This window comes from Rattus norvegicus, chromosome 1 (genome assembly GCF_021556685.1).
Source record: "Rattus norvegicus strain SHRSP/BbbUtx chromosome 1, alternate assembly SHRSP_T2T, whole genome shotgun sequence".
Lineage (NCBI taxonomy): Eukaryota > Metazoa > Chordata > Mammalia > Rodentia > Muridae > Rattus > Rattus norvegicus.
The window spans coordinates 148,695,878-148,719,836 of NC_141534.1; the positions used below are offsets into that span (position 1 = coordinate 148,695,878).

Consider the following 23,959-nt stretch of genomic DNA (forward strand, 5'->3'; position numbering starts at 1 on the left):
ACCTGCCCCTCTGTGTGACCTGCCCCTCTGTGTGACCTGCCCCTCTGTATGACCTGCCCCTCTGTGTGACCTGCCCCTCTGTGTGACCTGCCCCTCTGTGTGACCTGTCCCTCTGTGTGACCTGCCCCCCTCTGTCACCTGCCCCTCTGTGTCACCTGCCCCTGTGTGTCACCTGCCCCTCTGTGTCACCTGCCGCCCTGTGTGACCTGCCCCTCTGTGTGACCTGTCCCTCTGTATGACCTGCCCCTCGGTGTGTGACCTGCCCCTCTGTGTGACCTGCCCCTCTGTGTGACCTGCCCCTCTGTGTGACCTGCCCCTCTGTATGACCTGCCCCTCGGTGTGTGACCTGCCCCTGTGTGTGACCTGCCCCTGTGTGTCACCTGCCCCCCTGTGTGTCACCTGCCCCCCTGTGTCACCTGCCCACCTGTGTGACCTGCCCCCCTGTGTGACCTGCCCCTGTGTATGACCTGCCCCTGTGTGTGACCTGCCCCCCTGTGTGTGACCTGCCCCTGTGTGTCACCTGCCCCGCTGTGTCACCTGCTCCCCTGTGTGACCTGCCCCTCTGTGTGACCTGCATCCCTGTGTGACCTGCCCCTCTGTGTCACCTGCCCCCCTGTGTGACCTGCCCCCCTGTGTGACCTGCCCCTCTGTGTCACCTGCCCCTCTGTGTAACCTACCCCTCTGTGTGACCTGCCCCCTGTGTGACCTGCCCCTCTGTGTGACCTGCCCCTCTGTGTGACCTGCCCCTCTGTGTGACCAGCCCCTCTGTGTCGCCTGCCCCTCTGTGTCACCTGCCCCTCTGTGTCACCTGCCCCTCTGTGTCACCTGCCCCTCAGTGTCACCTGCCCCTCAGTGTGTGACCTGCCCCTATGTGTGACCTGCCCCTCTGTGTGTGACCTGCCCCTCTGTGTGTCACCTGCCCCTCTCTGTGTCACCTGCCCCTCTGTGTCACCTGCCCCTCTGTGTGACCTGCCGCTCTGTGTGACCTGCCCCTCTGTGGGACCTGCCCCTCTGTGGGACCTGCCCCTCTGTGTCACCTGCCCCCCTGTGTCACCTGCCCCCCTGTGTGACCTCCCCTCTGTGTGACCTGCCCCTCGGTGTGTGACCTGCCCCTCTGTGTGACCTGCCCCTCTGTGTGACCTGTCCCTCTGTGTGACCTGCCCCCCTCTGTCACCTGCCCCTCTGTGTCACCTGCCCCTGTGTGTCACCTGCCCCTCTGTGTCACCTGCCGCCCTGTGTGACCTGCCCCTCTGTGTCACCTGCTCCTCTGTGTGTCACCTGCTCCTCTGTGCGACCTGACCCCCTGTGTGACCTGCCCCCCTGTGTTACCTGCCCCCTGTATGGCACCTGCCCCCTGTATGTCACCTGCCCCTCTGTGTGACCTGCCCCTCTGTGTGTCAGCTGCCCCTCTGTGTCACCTGCCCCTCTGTGTGACCTGCCCCTCTGTGTGACCTGTCCCTCTGTGTGACCTGTCCCTCTGTGTGACCTGCCCCCCTGTGTCACCTCCCCCTCTGTGTCACCTGCCCCCCTGTGTGAACTGCCCCTCTGTGTGACCTGCCCCTCTGTGTGTGACCTGCCCCTCTGTGTGACCTGCCCCTCTGTGTGACCTACCCCTGTGTCACCTGCCCCTCTGTGTCACCTGCCCCTCTGTGTCACCTGCCCCCCGTGTGACCTGTCCCTCTGTGTCACCTGTCCCTCTGTGTGTGACCTGCCCCTCTGTGTCCCCTGCCCCTCTGTGTCCCCTGCCCCTCTGTGTCACCTGCCCCTCTGTGTCACCTGCCCCTCTGTGTGTGACCTGCCCCTCTGTGTGTCACCTGCCCCTCTGTGTCACCTGTTCCTCTGTGTGACCTGCCCCTCTGTGTGACCTGCCCCTCTGTGTGACCTGCCCCTCTGTGTGACCTCCCCCGCTGTGTCACCTGCCCCTCTGTGTCACCTGCCCGCAGTGTGACCTGCCCCCCTTAGTGACCTCCCCCTCTCCCTGTGTGACCTGCCCCTCTGTGTGACCTGCCCCTGTCTGTGTTACCTGCCCCTCTGTGTGACCTGCCCGCTGTGTGTCCTGCCCCTCTGTGTGACCTGCCCCTCTGTGTGACCTCCCCCGCTGTGTCACCTGCCCCTCTGTGTCACCTGCCCGCAGTGTGACCTGCCCCCCTTAGTGACCTCCCCCTCTCCCTGTGTGACCTGCCCCTCTGTGTGACCTGCCCCTGTCTGTGTTACCTGCCCCTCTGTGTGACCTGCCCCTCTGTGTGACCTGCCCCTCTCTGTGTTACCTGCCCCTCTGTGTGACCTGCCCCTCTCTGTGTTACCTGCCCCTCTGTGTGACCTGCCCGCTGTGTGACCTGCCCCTCTGTGTGACCTGCCCCTCTGTGTCACCTGCCCCTCTGTGTGACCTGCCCCTCTGTGTCACCTGCCCCCCAGTGTCTCTTGTGCCTCTGTGTCACCTGCCCCTCTGTGTGATCTGCCCCTCTGTGTGACCTGCCCCTCTCTGTGTGACCTGCCCCTCTCTGTGTGACCTGCCCCCCTGTGTCACCTGCCCCTCTCTCTGTGTGACCTGCCCGCCTGGCCATGTCATCCTTCTCATTTGGGGTTTGTCTTTTTGTTTTTAACAACGTCGTTTCCTTACTAGAATATTAATGTCATGGCTTTTCCTATGTTCCTTCCTTCTGTCAGAAATGCTACTTCCTCCCTGGGGAATTACAGATAACTTTCTAGGCTGTATTCTGGAACTTTCTGGGCACCGAATACCATTTGCTTCATTCCGTCTGGTTTCTCCTGGCAGGCTTTGTCTGCATCTCTCTGCTGTGGAAGTGTGTTTATCTTGGTGTGTTGGGTGGCTGTGCCTTGATCGAGGTGTGCTGTACTGTACTGTACTATAGTGATACCTTTGGGCAGACTTCCTAGTTTGGTAATTAGATAACTCATGTCAGTCTGAGACATTACTGCATTACTGTAGTTTTGTCATTTTAGGTTGAATGATACTGAACTGGTTTATCGTCTATCTATCATCTATCTATCATCTACCTATCTATCATCTCTCTGTCATCTATCTGTTCTCTCTACACCCCCCCCCCCCAGTAGTCCTGGCTGGCCTAGAACTCATAGAGAATAGCCGGCCTCTGTCTCCTGAGTGCTAGAACTAAAGGTGTGCCCAGCCTTGATGTATAAAGTTTTGTTGGTATGCCATTTGTGTGTGTGTGTGTATGTGTGTGTGTGTGTGTATATACACGTGCAAAGACCACAGTTTAATGTCAAGTGTCCCCCTTATTCACCCCCCATTAATGAGGACCTCTCCCTGAGCCCAGAGCTTTCAGGTCTGCTCACCGGGTGGCCACTAAGCTCCAGGAGCTCTCTTCCCTCCCCCGTGCTGGTGCCACAGGCACAGTGCTCTGCATGGTTCTTACAGGCAGCCTCCCTCACACTGGCATTTATACGGCTGCCGGGGTTCAGAGTCAGGTACTCATGTCTGTACTCCATGGTTTTACCAGCTGAGCTTTCTCCCTGGTTCCCCAAATAATTGTTCTGGGACAGAATTCTTAACACTTGTCCCTATATATTCATTTTTTTTTTTACTGTAATTCTTACTCTACTTGTACTGCACAGAAAAACAACAAAACAAACAAAACCCAAACACGAATACCCAGCTTTGCTATGTGCTGATGGTGACCTGGGAGTGGTCATTTTTGTCACACTCTCTCTATACCTCCGATGAATATACATTTCTTAGTATGTTGGCTGAAAAGTCACAAATGTATGTGTATGTCTTAGGTCCATGTTAGTTTGACTTCCAAGCCATGAATCATATATGTATACATATCTATATGTATGTGTATGAATTGTGCGGCTGTCGGCACAGCACCATGGTGACCGAGCTTCCTGGATTACTCCTTTTACTGTCAGCCTGAGATCCCAGTCAGGGCACCGCCCACGGAAATATTTCCTGTCTGATGTTAAAAGTTTTATTTTGGTTAGTAATTTCCTAGTATGTATATATTTACCTATTTACTTTTTTTTTTGGTTCTTTTTTTTTCGGAGCTGGGGACCGAACCCAGGGCCTTGCGCTTCCTAGGCAAGCGCTCTACCACTGAGCTAAATCCCCAACCCCTACCTATTTACTTTTAATATTTTTGTATGTTTTGCTGTAGATATCAATCTAGAAAATATTTTTGTAGCTGGGTTTTCAAAGCCCCTTCGCTTGAGCTGGTTTGTGTGTAGCTCAGGGGTGGGGCACTTGCCCGGAATGCTCAACACTCGGGCTCTGATTCCCACCTCCATAATGAAGCAGCAGAATGCATTCTATTCCTCCATCCCTTAATGTAGCGAGCTTAATCCACACCCACAGTTACGGTTGGTCCACTGGGACTTACTGTACCTATCTTATTTTGTGTTTTCTGTCGGCCATTCCTTGGCTTCTATCTGAACATCTTTTCTTAACTTCCTTTGGTTTGATACCCATTTGCTTTTTACCCATGTGTTGGTAAGGACAGCGTATTACTACACACACAGCACTATTTCTTTTTTAGCGTTGGGCTTTTAGAGTTAAGCATTAGTTATAGAATGAGATGCTTGTATGTCACTTCCCCCTTGTCCCCAGTTATGGCTGGGCACATGGGCTTTGGCATACTCAACACGCCCACAGCTCCGCCCCCTCCTGACCTGTGGTCACCTGGGCTTGTAGAGCCCAGGCATTAGATTTTACTTGATTGTTTTCAGTGGATACCTGATTTTATCACAGGAGTTTTTCCACTTCCACCCCCACCTATTTCTTGTATGCCACAGTTCCCTCTGGGTTCTGTTTTATTTCCTTGAGGTAGCATTTTAACATTATTGTTTTTAGTAGAGACCCCGCTGGCTTGGGTGTCTTTATTTTGCTCTCCTTATAGGACTGGTTTTCATTGCACTGAGCTCCTCGAAGCCCCTTCTCCGTGCTCTCCTGCGCTGCTCTTGCCGAGGAGAGAGTTCTGTTGTCTGTTTACTGCCTCTTTGCTTGGCTGCCTCTGCAGGCCCCACCCCCTGACAGACAGTCATGGATATTTTATTTTTGAGATCTTGTTATCAATTAATATTCATCTTTCTTAGTAACTCAAGTATATTTTCAAAATTAAAGACTTGTATCTTTGTGTAATAAGAAAAAAACCAGTTCTTTATTGTCATTGTTGTTTTGTTTTGTTTTGAAATAGGGTCTCTCTGTGTAGCCCTGGCTGTCCTAGAATTCCCACTGTTGACCAGGCTGGCCTTGAACTCACAGAGATCTGCCAGCCTCTACCTCTTAAGTGGTGGCATTAAAGGCATACACCACCACTATCACCACTGCCAGGCCCCAAACCCCTATTCTTAAAATATTGATTTTTGCCCCCCCGGGTGCCTTTCGCTTTGGAGCTGTTCATCTATTCTGTCTTGAGTAGCTCATATTCAATAGAAAATACAGTGCTTTGTCTTGTCTTGTTTTGGTAATTTCCTTAAATACTTTCCAGCTTGCTGCTTTTGTTCTGATTATGCCCAGCCTGGAGTTTACCCCTGTGCCTGGTTAGGTTTTTTTTCCTTTCTTTCCCAAATTGATGTAAGCCAGGATCACCTCTACTGAGAAATGCCTCCATCATTGGCGGGTAGGTAAATCTGTGGGCATTTTCTTGATTAATGATTGACATGGGAGAGTCCTGCCCACTGCCTCTCCTCTTCCTGAGTTGTATAAGAAAGCAGGCTGAGCATGTGTGGAGAAGCAGGTTGGTAAGCAGCACCCCTCCATGTTCTCTACTTCAGTTCCTGCCTCCAGATTCCTACCTTAAGTTCCTGCCCTGCCTTTTGAAGCAATGATCTGCAGTCCGCCTTGCTGCCCCACGCTGTCACAGCAGTGTAAGCCTGATGGAGACGGCTTCATTTATTGAGATGTTCAGACCTTTGTCGGTTGATTTTTAAGACTTCTAATTTTTAAAAATAGCCTTTAAAATTTTGTTACTTTTTGTGACTAGTTTTTTGTTCATTGAAAATTTCCATCACTTAACAATTTGGCCCTGGCCTAAATATACATAAGAGGCCCTTGTCACCTTGGTCACGAAGCTCTTCTTGTCAGCAATGAAGTCATGCGATTTCGTATACTTTTCCTGGTCTCCTTCTTGGTGTTATATTTACTTAGAATTTAGATCCAGGATAAGTAATGTTGGGAAGATGTCCTCTGCCCTTTAAACCTCTGTGTTCTAGGTAGCTGGGTAGCTGTGCTTTCTTCCACCTGGTTCCTAAGGCCCTCACGCAGCATCTCGGCTTCTTTCCTGTGGTGAGGCTGTGAGTATCTGATGTAATCCACAGAGGAGAGGGTGCAGACTGCCAGACAGGACAGCATCAGACACCCGCATTCCTTTCCCAGGCCCTTAGGCAGAGCTTGGTCCACACTCTCACCCTGGCCATACTCTTAGGTCTCTCTTCATCCAGTGGGGATCCACTGCTATCTCTTCCCCATGTGTAGACAAGATGCCCAGCAGGCCCGCGCTCCTATCTGAGCTCACCATGCTGTGCTTTAGTTCTTTTTTAGGACCAGAAAAAGATTATTTTGATTCTAAATATTACTTTTTCTTTCTGATTTTGTTCTTAATATTTAAGGTGTTATTTGAGTTTATTCAGAATATAGGAAAGGCATTAAATTGGGACTTTTATAGTAATTTGAATAGGAGTGAAAGTTGCTTGAGTATCAATATGTTTAACCAAGTGTTCATATACCCGAACCTATGTGGGAATTTCTCATTCATTGGTCAGGTGACTTAAATATCTAAAGTCATAGAAATATTCCTACTTAATGTCTCAAAATAGCTAAGTATCCTGGGGGAATTCAGGATTGTCATAACTCCGACCTGTGACTCGTACTGAAAACAAAACCAGGCTTTATCTCTTCCCAAATGAGAAAGGAATGGAAATCACATTCATTTCTGTTAGCAAAAGTAGAAGTAAACCTCTCCTGTGTGGACACCATGAAGTACCCTTCTCCTATGTGAGACACCATGAAGTACCCCTCTCTTGTGTGAGACACCATGAAGTACTCCTCTCCTGTGTGAGACACCATGAAGTACCCTTCTCCTATGTGAGACACCATGAAGTACTCCTCTCCTGTGTGAGACACCATAAAGTACTCCTCTCCTGTGTGAGACACCATGAAATACTCCTCTCCTGTGTGAGACACCAGGCTTTCCAAAAAACAGAGGCAGTGTAATCCTGCCAAAGTGGACCAGTTGAGGAGGTTTCTGGTCTAACCCTCAATACTAAGTGAATCTCTAATCCGTATTTCAAGACCAGGATCTGTGCATCGGCTTCTCTCCTTCCAACAGTGAAGGAGACTGTAGATGGCTATGTCAGTCATCACAACACACACCGTGTACACAGTGTGACCAGCTGCGGTGGCTACCCTTCCCCAAGTGATCTTCCACTCTCCTTCAAGCTAGATCACAGTGTATCTCAGAGAAGGAACAGAAATGTGTGCAAAGCATGTTTATAGCTACAAAGTAAAGCCCAAGGTTGGTAGTTACCAGGCACAGCCTGCACTCCATTTTGCTGACCAAGGCAAGTGCAGGGCGGAATGGGATACCTTGTATCTCAATGGGCGGAGCTACAGAGCATGGCAGCCATTTTTGCAGACTTCCATGGCCACTGATATAAGGCCAGAGCTTGTCTAACTCCCATTAGAGTCTGATATTACCTCTAAAAGTTCAGAACCAGTACTGGAGGTACTCCTCACTCTTTGGTCTAGAGCACAGTCTTGGGTTTGTTTCAGGGTCTCATTTTGAGGATTGGAAGAAGACTGTTTCTGACCTCTGTCCTTAGCTTGAGAACTGTCAAGTGGGTTGTCTTGAGGAGCTCACAGGCTCTGCAGTTTAAACAACACTGTTCACTGGACTTAGTTCCTTGGGGCTGGGTGGTGGCCAGCAGACGAGACTCTCCTGCTTGTTCTCTGAGCTGTGGGTCAGCTGGGTGGCTGTGTGTGATGGAGCTGGTACCCCTTTACCTCTCTGCCTAGCAGGGCTTGTCCACAGGCAAAGAGTTTCAGGGAGGTGGGTAGAAGCACATAGGTTTCTTTCTAGCTAGGCTTGGTTCTTTGTGGTCACAAGTCACAAGGCCACCCTGATAGTGGGGCAATTGAATGCTAGGGCAGGGTTTCTCAGTGTATCAGAGCCCCAAGTGTCCTGGACTTTCCTGTAGTCCAGGCTGACCTCGAACTCACAGAGATCCCCCTGCCTCTTCATCCTAAATGCTGAGATTAAAGGCCTGCACCACCATGCCAGGCCCTGCTAGCTATTTTTGTAAGCCACTCTCTTCAGGAAATCCTGTGTCATATCTTAATTTAAGCAAACGTCTGTGTCCCTTTACCATGCCCACACCTCCTTATTCTGTAGCAACAGTGTGTGTGCATGAGAGAGAGGAATAGGGTATACAGGCAGACGAAGCCTGGCCTGCATGTAAGGAATCTGCAGTCCCCTTAACAACAGCCTACTGTGACTTTATACATGTGTTAACACTTTAAAGCCATAAATAAATCACGGTGAAATACTTTCTAAAGGAAACATTTTTGTGAGTCCATTCTCCTTGTTCATGAAGCCAAATCCATGGGGACTGGAGTCGCTTTTCTGAAAGGCTTCTCTAAGTGGTTGTGTTGGGTAAGGCGTCTGTAGAGAGCTCACTGCTGTGCCCTCTGGCTTGCCAGGGTGTGATTGGTGGCCTCTGCCTCCTTTTCAACCTTTGTTTTCTTCCATTCTCCCTTGAGCACTCATCACATGGGAATGAAACGTCTTACTGCTTTGTGAGCAGCCTGGCCTCTCATTAGAGACAACGTTTTGGTAGTCACAGTGGTGTGGCGGGTGTGTGCATGTGTTGGTGTGTGTGCACATGTGCATGCACGGTCTGCACAGTGAGCTCATGTCTTCAGTTACCATTGGGCGGGCGGACACCAGGGATGCAGCTGAGTGTTCCTCTGGGACAGGCAGCCCCACGAAGGATCAGTGTCAAACCACCTTTCCATTCCTACTCAGTTTTTCCGTTTTGAAACCACTGTCCCACCCGAGAAGACCTTTCCCCCAGAGCTGCACACTGCAGTGCTGCCTGTCCTTCAAAAGCAAGCCCTGATGCCACGTATTCTAGGAGTCAGGTCCTGGATGAGCTGCCGTCTACTCTGCAGATGGAGACATTCTCTAAGCAGCTCTGAGAGCCTACCAAGTTGATGCATTGATAAGAATTTGCATCTCGTCTTAGTATTTGTAGTTTTTACCGCCTGTCTCTTATATTCAGGCTGTGGGGTGCTAACCCTTGTCACTCCTTGGGTTCCTAACTGTCATGTCACTGCTTATATTAGAACTACGTTGTGCTATCCGATGAGGCCCAAGATGATGAAGCTTGAACAAATGGGAAATATACATTGTCCCATGATCTTTTCTTTTCTTTAGTTGTGGTTGTGGTGTGTGTGTGTGTGTGTGTGTGTGTGTGTGTGTGTGTGTACATGTGTGTGCCACAGTGCACATGTAGAAGCCTGGGAACAACCTCATGGAGCTGGATCTCTCCTTCCACCTCTACATGAGTTCCAGGGCTTGAACTGGGGGACCTTTATTGTCTCGTTGGTTCCTGATTGTTTCCATAAAGAATGAGGGGAGATGGCTCAGCGTTAAAAGCACTGGCTGCCTCTTCCAGAGGACCAGGGTTCAAGTCCCAGCACCCACATGGCAGCTCACAACTGTAATTAATGTTTCAGGGCTATATATGCAGGCAAAACACCAATGTACATAAACCAAGCCAACAACTGAGATTTTTGTTACTAACTTCAATGAAAGACATGTACAGTGAAAGCATTTGTGTTTGTTTTTGCAGCTGTTTAGTGAAAAAATAAGTGGTGCAGAAGGAACGAAGCTAGATGAAGAGTTTCTGGATATGGAAAAGGTAAAGCTGTTTGAACACGCAAAGGGTTAGAAAGGAGCTGTCTCTGCCAGTGAGGAAGCCTCCTACTGTCAGGATTCTTGCCGGGAGTGGGAATCCACACTGTTCAAATGCAAGCATGGGGTGCAGAATTGGGAAGGGACACCACAGTGCTGCCCAGACCAAGTCAGGCTCCGGGTTGAACCACATCTGGTCTGGGCATGTTGAGGAAGGAAACGGGATGTGACTAACTGGTTCCCTCTAGTGGACAGATGTCAGAATGCAGAAAATGTGGGCCTTGGCAACAACTGCAGGGCCAAATGGTGCTCATATGTTTTAGAGAGTCAACTGTTTGTGGAACAAGGCTTTTCCGATATGTAACATTTATCATTTATCATTTGGAAATCTAGGATGTTGTTCCCATCTGTTTCAGCAGCTGCACAGCAAATACTTTTCTGCCATTAGAACTGACAGGGTGAACTTGAATGAGCTGATTTATCTTTTTGTCAGCTGTGATAAAGAGATGAGAATATGTGCCCTACTGTCCTCACATGGGGGCTTCCAGAATCATATATGCAGGTGAAATAACTTAGAGTGGCATTCCTGGTTCGGCACGCCTATGATTGGACTGTATATAACATGCCATTGGGACTGCAGAATCTGTACCTTGTCCTGTCCCCTGGCCATTTACCTGGAGAGTAGCTCCCATGCAGCCAGAGCTGCGTTCACACTGCTGAGCTTCCTCCCCTTCGTCTTGAGACCTTTGTGCAGAGCCATGTTCTGATAATTAGACTCCTCAGACCAGAGCTGGAGGCTGGGGTGTGGCTGGCAGTGCAGACTGGGGGAAAGCTGGGCTCTGGGTGTGGACTGAGAGGATGGCCAGCCTTACTCCAGGAAGTCCTGCCCCCAAAGCCCCCGAGAGGAATACAATATCTAGAAGTGTTAGGACCCTAAGAAGACAAACTCATTTTGTGTTTGAGTTTGAAAAAAGAATTTCTGCAAATTGAAAACCATATCAACATGTTCATATCATTGACACATTTGAAGTTAATTTTAAAATTTCTTAATATATATAATGATAGGATGTACATAGCTTCTTTACCAACTAGATTATTCAATTCAGATGCTAAACTTAAACAAATATCAGGTGTTACATTACTGGGGCTTTTAGAGTCAGGGCCTGGGCTCGGGCAGCCCTGAGGAGCTGGGTTCAGACCTGTGCTCAACAGACTCCATGGGCCGGGGCGGGCCGGGGCGGGCCGGGGCGGGCCGGGGCGGGCCGGGGCGGGCCGGGGCGGGCCGGGGCGGGCCGGGGCGGGCCGGGGCGGGCATTCAGTGTAGCCATGTCTGCACCAAGAGAAACACACTAAGAATTCATGTGGATTGAGGCTATGATTTCAATAGCGGGCAAGAGGCGTGTGTAACAAGGCAGTGCTGGCCAGGGTGTGGCTGAGGCACATGTAACTAAACTAGACCAGGCTGCTGGCCAGGTCATGGTCCCAACTTTGCCCTTGTCACTGCTTCATTCTCTTCTGCAAAGAGGATCTTAAGTTGTCAAATGGTGCCTTAGTCAAGGTTTGTATCCATGCACAAACATCAAGACCAAAAAGCAAGTTGGGGAGGAAAGGGTTTATTCAGCTTACACTCCCACATTGCTGTTCATCGCCTAAGGAAGTCAGGGCAGGAACTGATGTAGAGGCCATGGAGAGGTGCTGCTTACTGGCTTGCTCAGCTTGCTTTCTTATAGAACCCAGGACTACCAGCCCAGGGATGGCACCACCCACAAGGGACCCTTCCCCCTTGATCACTAATTGAAAAAAAATGCCTTAGACAGCTAGATCTCATGGAGGCATTTCCTCAAGGGTGGCTCTTTTCTCTGTGATAACTCAAGTTGACACACAAAGCCAGCCAGTACGGGTGGTATGAAACTGCTCTCTCCTTTGCTGGGCACCAGGGCTTCCTTGGATCCTCTCGATAGCATAGCATCCTGGGAAATTCCAGTGTCCAATGGGGAATGGACAGAGGGGGCCGGACAGGAGGGGTGTCTTAGGAATGGGGCAGTTAAAGTTTTAGCTGACGGACTGAGATCACTCTTGTTTACTCCTGTTTGTTTGTTTGCTTGTTTTTGCTTCCAAAAATCATTGGAAGTGACAGAGTATAGAAGAAATAACACCTATGCTATTGTACAGGACAGAGAAGCATGTTGTCATGTGATTGTATTATTTTGTGACATATTATATGTTACAAAACTAAGTACTTTAAGGACTTTATGGAAGAAATTAGAGTCGTCTAAAAGATGACATGAGAATGACAGGGTATGGCCCACAAACATGCTTACTAAGCAGAAATACAGGAGTGATGCTAACATCAGAGTGCAGCATGGTACCAAAAGCACATTGCAAGGAAAACCTTTTCTTTAAAAAATTGCCATGTTAGTGCATTCTTTGGGAATTTTATACATGCATTTTAATCATATCCATTTTCTCCCTCTAACTTCCCCCAAATACCCACAAAAGACCTTTAAAAAGTATAAGATGAAGCCAGCATGGCTTCCTAGGACAGTATTGGAGTTCTGAATCAGTTTGTACCACATGACACAGCTTCTAAGTTTGTAAGGTGAAAGCTGTTCATGAGAAGAGATTAAAGTCCAAGAAGCGACCCCACCTTCCCCTCTTGTAATAACAGATGGACCAACAGTTCTCATAGGCTCGAGCATGAGTTGGGCAAAAATATTAATAACCTTGACTGTCTAGAAGTAGAGGCTGTGCCCCCCAAGTGGGGGTGTTCATTCTTTCCAGGGTCTTTGGTTGCATCACACAAAAATCACGGTGAAAGTTACTTAAAATCATAGAACGCAGTAATCACAGCTTCCCAAATGCCACATGGTTGGATCCCCAGAAACATGTGAGGCAGGACAGATGTGTCAGTGTGTAAGAGCACTTGCTGCTTTTGCAGAGGACCAGGATTCGGTGACCCACAGCCATCTTGTAACTTCAGTTGCAGGGGATGCAGCGTCCTCTTCTGGCTTCCAAGGGAGCAGGCACACACAGGCAAATGTTCATTTATATAAAATAAAAATAAATCTTTTAAAATGTGAAATCACTTCATTTGAGGGAGATTTTAATAAAAATGTAGAATTATGTACAGAACTTTGCATCAACACCTGAGACATATGGCTACACCTCAAATGCAGTCAGCAGGAAATCAGCATTGAAAGGACATCAGGGTCCACATCTGGGACAGCATCAGGCAATTTCGTCCCTCCAAATAGAAGGGAGAGCTTAATATGGGGACAGGAGAGAGGACCCAGTGGCTGATATGGAGCACTGCTCTCGCAGAGGATTGCAGTGCAGTTCCCAGACCCCTGCATATAAGTCCAGCTCTAGGGAATCTGATGGCAGTGTCTTCTGAGGGCATCTGCAGCCTTTTGTGCAAACCCTCTCACAGACATGTCCACACACATAACTGAAAAGAAACCATTACAGAAGGTGGATAAGACAGAAAATAATAACAAAACTGATCTTTCTGTTTTGATTTTAATGAAAAGGTAGAAATCATAAAGTCCAGGAAGGAGGAAAGAGGAAGCACAAGGAAGGGAGGGAGGAAGCACAAAGGGAGGAGGAAGCACAAAGGGGGGAGGAAGCACAAAGGGAGGAGGAAGCACAAAGGGAGGAGGAAGCACAAAGGGAGGAGGAAGCACAAAGGGGGGAGGAAGCACAAAGGGGGGAGGAAGCACAAAGGGAGGAGGGAAGAAGCACAAGTGATCATTGCAAAAGAAAGGGGCTATAACCATAGCCACAGGTTGTTTAATTTTTGTGTATATGTTGTATATTTTCCCTGCACACACACATACACATCTGTTTACTATGTGTGTGCCCAGTACCTATGAAAGTCAGAAGAAAGTACAAGATCTCTTGGAACTGGAGTTCTAGATGGTTGTGAGCCACCATGTGGGTGGTGGGAAGTGAACTCAGGTCCTCTGGAAGAGCAGCCAGTGCTCTTAACCACTGGACCATCTCTCCAGCCCCTAGAGACAGTCTGCTTAATTGACTCAATAGTTGCACATCCCTGGGAGTACTCTATTTAATCAACTGGAAAAAATGCTTCACAACACACAGCCTTCCTGAACATACTTTTACCTCTCTGCCTGCCTCTGTTTTTGTTTTTGTTTTGAGTTTTGCCAAAGATATTTGCATAACAGTTTGTTAGTGCGGACACCCCTGTGTGTGCACGTATCCCAGCCATTCCAGGAGGGCCATTTGGTTTTGTTTCTTTGCATTTAAACTTCATGAGTTATTTTTCTTTTTTAACTTTCCCTTTTTAAAAAAGTATTTATTATATGTATGTATGTGAGTACACCGTCGCTGTCTTCAGACACACCAGAAGAGGGCATCAGATCCCATTACAGATGGTTGTGAGCCACCATGTGGTTGCTGGGATTTGAACTCAGGACCTCGGGAAGAGCAGTGAGTGCTCTTAACCGCTGAGCCGTCTCTGCAGCCCTGAGATCTCCCTTTGACCACCTACCTTTGCTAACGTGTTCAGTAATATGCACGGGATTTCCTTTGCTGCTCTTCCTGATGAGTTTTCTCTACACACGTTTCACAAATGTATCTTACCAGATTATTTTATTTTTAAAATTTATGTATAGTGAGAATTCTGGGCTCTATGAATGCTAACCCTCTGTAATTCACCCTCCCCGTTTGCCACTTCTTGTAAACTTCGTGTGCTGTATCTGTCACTGTGTAGGATGACATTTTTGTGTGTCACAGTTTAATTATGTGGGATCTCAGGTCACACTTAGATGCTTCTTCCCATATCAGCATTTTGAGATATATATATATATGTATATATATATGTATATATATATATATATATATATATATATATATATGTTACTACATTTTTAGTGTGTGGTCCATATTTTAATCCTGTATACAGTGTAAACTATGAATCTCACTTTATTTTCAGCTATCTAGTTAGGGTTGCTAGTGCTGCAGTGAAACACCATGATCATAAAGAAATTGGAAAGAGAAGGGCTTATTTGGTGAATATTCCAAATCACTGTTCATCATCAAAGGAAGTCAGGACAGGAACTCACACAGGGCAGGAACCTGGAGGCAGGAGCTGATGCAGAAGCCATGGAGGAGTGCTGCTTACTGGCTTGTTCCTTTTCATTGTAGATCTGCATGTGATTGACCATTAATAACCATGTGACACAGTCTATACTAGGCTTTTTTGCAATCTTTTCTGCCACTGCCGTCAATCCAAAACTGTTCAGAAAGACTTTTTGGACAAAGGCAAAGCCAGCCGCGCTCTTTGCCAAAAGATGGGCAAGAATGACCTCTAAGCCACATACTAAAATTCTTCCCCTATGAAAGTTCTTGAGCCAGGCCCCCCAGTTCAAATCACCTCCGGCCCACTGTCTTTCGTGTTCCTACTGAAGCGCTGATTAAAGTGTTAAACTGCTTTTCTAACCCAAAGTTTTAGAGTCCATATTCCTTCAAACAAAAGCACGTCGGGCTCATCAGAGCAATACCCCAGCCCCCAGTACCAACTTCTGTCTTAGTTAGGGTTTCCATTGCAACATGGCAACTCTTAGAATGCATTCCATTGGTGCTGGCCTACAGTTCAGAGGTTTATTATCATGATTGCAGGAAGATGGCCACACGAGTGCTGGGGAGATGCTGGGAGTTCTGCAGAAGGATCCGCAGGGCAGGAAGAGACAGACACTGGGCTTGCCTTGAGCATTTAAAACCCCAAAGCCCACTTCCAGTGACACACTTCCCCAACAAGGCCACATCTCCTAATCCCTGTCAAGTAGTGTCACTCCCTAATGAGCAGCCATTCAAGTCTCTGAGCCTATGGGAACCATTCCTACTCAAGATGCCACATGGGCTTACCATGTTTTAACCACGTAATTGATGATTCTGATGAGATTCCATATGCTAATTCATGAGAAGGTTTATGTCTTTCTAAAACTGGTTTTTCTACAGAGGGAATTGGATTTTTAAAAGTCCGTTCTCTCACAAATGTTTTTCCTTTTTAGGACATGTTTTTGTATTGCTCCTGTGATTGGCATCTCCTTTATCTTTGTTTTGTGCCTGGGTTATTGATGGCTTAGAATAGAATGAATGAACTCTATATTGTGGCTTTCCTGGACATTCTATTAATTTTAGTTAATTAATAACTAGCAATGCAGGAGTGGCAGGGCAAAATCAGTCAAATTATGGCAGAAAAACTCTGCTAACACCCAACAGGGCATGGTGGTTGTGTTGTTGTAATACGCATGATGGTGGTTGTCTTATTAATACCAGGGTGGTTTCTGACATGACTTGTTATATCATGGTGCCTTCTCTAAGCAGGGCTACTCAAGTTCACTCTGTAGAAAAGACTGAGGCGAATGTCCAGTCTTAGTATTGGGAGTTCCCCAAGTGTCTTTGTTCATTGTGTAGAGTTGTAAGGCATCGAATATTTCTAACTTTCTCATTCACATTCACTCTAACACCATGAAGGAAAGGAAATTAGTGTTGTCTGACATCACTGAGAAGAGGTGGTATCTCAGAGTCAGCCGCAGAGAAAAGATCACCTCTCCTTAAGAAACGTGTGTTGAAATCACCACAGTAGAGCTGGAGGGATGACTCAGCAGTTAAGAGCACTGGTTGTTCTTTCAGAGGACCTGGGTTCAATTCCTAGCACCCACATGGCAGCTCACAACTGTCTGTAAGTACAGTTCTAGTGGACCTGATGCCCCCACATAGACATGTATGCAGTCAAAGTGTCAATTCACATAATGTAAGAAGAAATTTAAAAGTCACCACAGTAGCACTAGAACTTAAATGAATGGGAAATGCTTGCTGTTGGCTTTGTGACTTCAGAGAGTTTTAAATTCACTAAAATCTCTGTTCTATTCTTTTTTTTTTTTAAAGAAAATAGATATTACCAGTAAAGCTGTTGCAGAAATTCTTTCAAAAGCCACAGAGTATCTCCAGCCCAATCCAGGTAATGTCAGAACGCGTCTTGAAACATTCTGTTGCACATTTGTGTTTATGGAGTCTCTTGGCCCAAGCTCCTTTGCACAAGCCTAACACATTTTGGAAGCAATGTCCCAGTGTATAAATAATGGAATTCAGTTGTTAAAGGCAGAAGCTCAGGGACACAGTTTGGTTGTAGGGAGGCACATGGTTAGTGTGGGTCTCAGTACAGACATCCCCAGGCAGACTTCTCTGGTACTCCAGTGTTCCTCAGAAACTCACTGCACATTTTAAAAGACGTTCTTAGTTATCGTTTCTTAATTACCAAGAAAGCCGTCTATCCTGCTGTAAAAGGTCTGTGTGCTAACCTATGACCCTGATGCTGCGGGTGAGGCATGATTACAAAGTCAGTGGGAGCCTTGTGGAAAATGAGCTTCGGCTTCTGCCAAGGCCTTCCTCCCTGGGTCCTGGAACCAGTTGTCAGGGGATGATGAGAACCGGCAGAAGCTGCCCAAGCCTTGCACTTTCCCCATAGGATTTGCTGAGGGAGTCACTGTGAGTCCCTTGGCCTCGGAATCAGGGAGACACGCCCACACTCATGAGCACGCAAGAACATGCGCTCAGTCAGACCAGCAGTGAAGAACGGGGTATGCAGGGCTTCAGAGTCGCATGACTGAATTTCACAGTGACGTGTGCTCTGTCCAGCCTCGTCAGTGACTGGAGCGACCAGTTCTTTCCTGTTGTATCAGCCCATAAAAATCCAGGAAGTGTCACCTCTGTGTGAGAGGTTTTCTGGGTGCTTGCATGCTCAGTCAGGCAGATCCCGCCATCCACGAGCTAACACTGAACAGAATAGGGAATAGCAGGCCATCGGGGGCCATACGGGGGCATCCACTGGGCAGAGGGACCCGAAGCCTCCAGCCTCTTCCTGTGACCCTTACCCTACACGAGCACAGCCTCTGACAGTGAGGAAAGGAAAGCTGGTGTGTGCGTTCGTGTGTGTGTGTGTGTGTGTGTGTGTGTGTGTGTGTGTGTGGCTGGATGATGCCTTTGTGACTGGAGACCAGGAAGGTAAGGTCTTTAAGGCTGACATTGGCAAGTTTCAAAGGGCTGACACCAGGATCACTATTCAGAGTGTAGCCCACCGCCCAGCAGGACCATCAGACTCCTGAGCTTACCCCAGACTAACTGAATCAGCTTTTAACAAGATGCCTGAGTTACCTGCTTATGTGGTTAAGCTCGAGAAGAACGTGTCTAGAGTACATTAAATATAAATGTCCCGATACCACGGAGGTGCCTCAGAGCCTCAGGTAGAGTCAGTTCATGGCCTTGCTGTTCTGTGCAGCCAGCTCACCCCCAGCCCACTGATTAACACAGAAGGATTTCCCACTGTACTTTATTGACAGGCATTCCTGACTTTTTAGGGGTCTCTTGACCTCTTCCTGCATCGTCTCCCTTTTCTGGCACCGCTCCAGAGTTTACCAGGGTCACACTGCAGTCTGCTATTCAGCAGCCACACAGTCGGGTGCAGGAAGGACAGGCGTTTCCTGGGGTTTCTCCAGACTCCATGTTAGCTCAGCAAGTGTCCCGGACAAACACCATATAAGCAAGGCGCCATATAAAAGAAAGTCTTTAACTGGGCCAACTTAGGACCTGAGGGGTTTAGCATCTGTGTTGACAGAGCAAGGTCATGGTGGCAGGAACACTACCATGTGAGGTCAGAAGTGCTCACACCTCAGAAACTTCAGCAGGAGGCAGAGAGCACACTGGAAATGGCTTTGGAAACCTCAAAGCCCACCTCCGGTGACATATCTCCTCCAGCAAGGCCACACCTCCTAATCCTTCCCAAAGAGTTCTGACAACTGGGGATGGGATAGTCAATCATACATCTGAGCCTGTGTGGGGCTCTTCTCATTCAGAACACCAAGCCAGAACTCATCGACACTCAGTGCTGTGTTAGAGACAGAAAAGGAGGAGCCACAGCTGCCTGTTACCTCCCCGGGGAAAGTTGCTGACTAAATAGAGTTACTGAGACTCGGAGACAACATGGTCTGTAACAGCCATGGCTGTCTTGGCTGTGCCAGTGGGCTTAGTCCCCCACTCCTACAAAGCCGATGGACAGTCACTGTGGGGTTCTGTCTGTGAGGACCTCAGTTTGGGCGGCTGTGTTCGTTAAAGGCAATGTGGTTGTCACGGCCCATTGTCACTTTAAGGAATTACAAATGACGATGTTTTTAAGCATACAGAGCTAAGCTAGGAATGCTGAACACTATGTCGAAGCTCCGAGGGCAGGTGAAGGCCACCGGCTACCCACAGACCGAAGGCTTGCTGGGGGACTGCATGCTCAAGTACGGCAGGGAGCTTGGAGAAGACTCTGCTTTTGGTGGGTATCTCTGCCCCAGCTGCCACAGCGGGGACACCTCCTGGGTGGGCTGTCGTACACAGAGCCGGTATCTTTGCAATTTGATAGTTTTAAGTATTATCAGAGTAGTATTTTCATTGCAGGGGTTTTTAGAAAACATAGGTAAATAAAATAGGAACTTTAGCATCAGTAGTTTTGCCATCTTCATGGCTTTTGTATCTCCTAGCTGTCCTCGCTCTGATTGCTTCCATGAACTCTTTACCCACAGACTACAGCATGATGTGTGTCTCTGTGACCCTCCCTCCCGCAGGCGTCTCCACCCCAGCCCCTCCCCTTCTCCTCTCCCATCCTGCTGCTGTCCTGTTTCTGTCTTCAGCCTCCCATTTGAGAGCTCTTTCTCCTCTTATTCTCTCCTTTACAGTGTTATGACCTAAACCCATTGCCTTGTCTTGCTACACACACACACACACACACACACACACACACACACACACACACACACACACACTAGGGTCTATGCATTTGTCTTTCTTTCTGAATCTGATTTCCCCAAATATATTTTCTAGCACTACCAATTTTTCTGCAAATTTCAGTTTCTTTTACAGCTGAATAAAATTCCATTGTGTGTGTGTGTGCGTACCACATTTTGTTTTGTTTTGCGACAGGGTCTCATCACACATTTCTGGCTGGTCTACAACTCCCTAAACAGACCAGGCTGACCTCAAACTCTGTACCTTCTTTACACACACACACACACACACACACACACACACACACACACACACACACACACCTCTGCTTGCCTTCACATTCCCAAGTTCTGAAAAGCCTGCAGATAGGAGAGGACCTTTTCATTTTTACTTTGTGTTCATGCGCGTGCATGCGTGCGTGAGTACGTGCGTACGTGCGTGCATAGGGGTGGCTGTGCATGTGTAGAGTGTAGAGGGCTTGACCAGTCTCTTTCTGCCTTATATTTTGGGACATGGTCTCTCACTGAACTTGGAGCTGTCGATTCTGCTAGCGTGGCTGACCAGCCGGCCTCCGAAGTTGTGTTTACTCCATTTCCCCAGCGCTGGGATTACAGATGTGCCCCACCCAGCCTCGCTTTTTATATTACATGGGTTAAGAGGTCAAACTTGGGTCCTCATGTGTGCACAACAAGTCCTACTGGTGGGACATCTCCACGGTCCCCTAAGAGGCATGTTTCAAATGCTTCTGCCACAACTCAGTGGTCTGGTATTGGGCCCTGGGCCCTGGCATAGGAGTGGCAGGGTCAGACACCTGGGTAGGAAGCAGTGCCAAAGCTAGGAAGGGGGCGTCCTTCCTCCATAGGAACAGTTCAGAGTCGAATTCCAGCCAGCTCAGTTTAGAAAACCTCTACTCCTAGGAGAAGTGACACACGGAGGGTTGGACTGGCATCCTGGCCAACCCTAATTTCCAGAGATGGTTTCCACTTCTAATTGGCAAGGACCCAGCTGTGAATTTACTTCCTTTAAAAATGAGGTGAGGCCACCGTTGCTTTCTCTGTTTGTGCATGAGTGAGCTGCCCATGCCCCTGACTGACTCAAAAGTCAGTCTTGGGCTGGGCCCTTCAGGTTTCTGATCTAAGGAATTGATTGCATCGTGTCCCTATCTTTTTACAAAATCAATTTGGAAGATCTCAAATAAAATAAAATAGTTTAATCTCATGCAGTGTCCCCAGGTGTGTCTTCCAGAGACCAAACAAGCCTCACTGTGCATGACAACCAGACACTGGGTGGCAAAGGCCTTGAAAGTCACAGTCACGATACCAGAGTATTCACTAAAGATACCCATATCCCAGAAGCATCTCTTACCAGAGCAGGCCTATCCCATCTGTCCACAGGGCGTCCTTGATACCCAAGACCTCAGGGAGGTCCCAGATCTTTAGGACCCTGTGCGACAAGTTGCTTCCTACAGTTCCCACAGCAGGCTGATGGAGGCCTTATACCCATTGTAATCTGAATTGGTTGACACAGATGCCTGCAAATGAATCCCTCCATTGTTACAAAGATGTTTTGTCCCCGAACTTGTAAGGGACCCTTGGTGCCAGTTTCCAGACCTGATTTTCCACAAAAGAACTTTGTCTCCATCTAATGGCCAAAGTGGGAAGTGCTTTGATCCTCCCACTCACTTTTAAGGGAGAGCCGAGAGGGCAGGCTAGAGGTACACATGTGGAAAACAGGCAGATTTTCTTCCTTTCCCATCCACTCTGAGGCAGGCAGCAGAGGCTGTAGAGAGGATCCTCACTGCACCACAATCCCGTGTCACCTCTAACCTCGGCTGTTCTTCTGAAGGCTGCCCTGTGCTCTTCTGTTAAAGGCAACTCATTGGTAGAAGTTGGTGAGGCCCTGAAACTCATGGCTGAGGTGAAGGACTCTCTGGATATTAATGTGAAGCAGACTTTTATTGACCCACTACAGCTACTGCAAGACAAAGATTTAAAAGAGATTGGGGTGAGTCTTCCTGGCTGTTCTGTGCCACCTGCTGCTCGCAGTGGTACCTGTGACCTGAAACTAAGGTTTCTGCAGGACTCAGCAACCACACAGCCCTCCTGGAGGGTTGGAGACTGCACTCTGTTACTATATTATGGCTTTCTGAGGAAGAGTACTGGATCCATTGCTCCTGGCAGACGGATGGGGGGTGGAGGTGCAGACTCCGGCTGTCCCTTTCCTGTTCTCCGTCTCACTGACTCATCTACAAGCCAGGCTGGATATCACATTTCCACAGCCACTTCTCATATAGCACAATGACGTCATACGTTGGGGTTTAGTTTTGATGGCTAATGTCACACTATTGCTTGTGTGCTCGGATGCATTGCACTTACGGGCATTCTATTTCATTCTTTCTCGAGAAAATCATTGTCTAGAAGCTGGCAGTTTTCATCTGGAAACCTGTAAGAAATTGTCCAGAGTGTCTCTGGGAACTTCCAGGTCTGGTTCAGCATGGCTGCTCTTGCAGATGTGCAAACCAGCTCCAAGCGAGCCAGGCTGCCAGGCTTTGGCGCCGAAGGTCCAGGCGCCCTCCTGTGGTGTTGTAGAGAATAACTCACTGCCTTTAGACTTGATTGACACCATCTCCCATCAGCTGCAAACTCATTTGAACCTTGTGTCTGTCACCTTTTCAGGCCCAGTCAGTTTTAACAGTGTAGCCACTGAGATCATGAGTTAAGGAGAACTTGGGCTATGTAGTGTGTCCCTGTAACAAACAGACTGAAGCAGATATATGTGTGGTAGAGAAACAGACAACAGTTAGAAATGATGGAGAGACAGGAGCAGGGATACTGGAGAAGGGCATCCTCAGCACAGCTGGATGAGGAAAGGCCTCTGAGGAGTTGTCCAGGCTGACTGGGCTTGGGTATATGGAGCACATCTTGCTGAAGGGCCAGGATTATGATGTCTAACAGTCCAGACAACAGGGGTAAAGACCAGGTGGCTATGGAGGGAGGGAAGGCTGGGAGTCCTGTGGAACCCCAGATGCCTTTACCTGCATTCAGAGTTATTCTGAAAGGAGAAGGCCTGAGAGAAGGACCCAGGATGGCCAGATGAGAAATGAAAGTTGCTTTTTTGGTCCCGCCTCCTTATTGTGGACACCTCTGAATCCCCTCACCTGTCACCCCTTCCTGCCATCCCAGGAAAAACATATTCCCATTGCTGTGACAGCTCAGTCCACACTGGGCCCAGGTCCTTCCCTCTCACCCCACCAAGACTATCATCCTTCCCACATGTTCAGTGGTCCTGTCTGTGTCGATTTCTCCCTGTGGTGTTTAACCTCTCGTCACAGCATCCCTTACTCTGGCCCAGCTCCAGATCTCAGCTAGTGGGATCTTCCTAAGGTCAAGCCCTCAGGAGCTGACCCTGGCCCCGTGTGAAGGTCAAGCAGCACCTCCTGGCCTCTGTGGTCTTCTGGCTCCCCCTTCCCTGTCTAACCACTGCCTAACCTCCAGCAGGCACCTCCTGTCCTCAGGTGACGGTTCGTTTTTCATTGATGGTCATTGCTTTCTTCTCACCAGTGTCTCTGATCTCACCATAGATGTTATTTCCCGTGGGAAGTTCTCTTTCTTCTCCAGACTCTAAGGCACTCCTCCTGTGCTTGTGGGTCCTGAGCATGGCTGTCCATCTCTTTCTCTTGTTGGGCTCCTTTAGACATGCATCATCGTCATCGTCATCGTCATCATCATCATCATCATCATCATCATCATTATTACTTTGGAGTCACCTTTTTAGGGAGGAATTGACAATGGAAGTATTCTTAATTTTTGTAGAATTAGACATTGTGTTAGACATTGTGATTAGACATTGTGTACGTTAAAGAATTGGGGAAGGGAATCCTGTGGCGATGGATTCCCACTGCTCTGTCCATCATGTATCCATCCGTAAATGCTCTGAAAGCTTGGCAGTGTGGGCAGCCTTGGTGCAGAGCAGAGGATGAAGAGTGGGTGGGGCCAACGCTCACAATGTCCCTGGCTGAGGACTGGCCAATAGCCTCCAGGGGAGGAGGGGTCGGTTTTCTTGAGGGGTGCTCCAGCAGACGGCTCTGTGTCCTTGTGCAACTGGCAAAGTGGCCTCCTCCGTGGACTGGAAAGAAAGCACACACGAAGTTAGGAAGGGAAAGTGATGCTGGTGGGGGAGGAGGGGAGGAGGTAAAGGAGAGAGAATGGGGCAGACTCAGATTAAAATACCTACGTATGCATGGAAGTCTGAAACAGCAACAGGTAGGACTTAGGCCG

At 48.4% G+C, this 23,959-nt stretch overlaps 1 protein-coding gene across 24 annotated transcripts in view; it reads left to right on the forward strand.

Annotated features, from left to right (window-relative positions):
• Positions 1-23,959, forward strand: part of Sh3gl3 (SH3 domain containing GRB2 like 3, endophilin A3) — a 132,259-nt gene that overhangs the window by 76,356 nt on the left and 31,944 nt on the right. For 6 of the 24 annotated variants that reach the window (NM_031238.3, XM_087594009.1, NM_001414376.1 and 3 more), the window contains 4 exons: positions 9,832-9,900; positions 16,806-16,878; positions 19,090-19,233; positions 21,553-21,686. In NM_031238.3, coding sequence (NP_112517.1) covers positions 9,892-9,900; positions 16,806-16,878; positions 19,090-19,233; positions 21,553-21,686 — 360 coding nt within the window. In that variant the 5' untranslated portion in view covers positions 9,832-9,891. Of the gene's footprint in view, positions 1-9,810; positions 9,901-16,805; positions 16,879-19,089; positions 19,234-20,599; positions 20,716-21,552; positions 21,687-23,959 lie in introns of all 24 variants that reach the window. The other 18 variants (XM_087593987.1, XM_087593983.1, XM_087593989.1 and 15 more) reach the window with 7 other exon arrangements.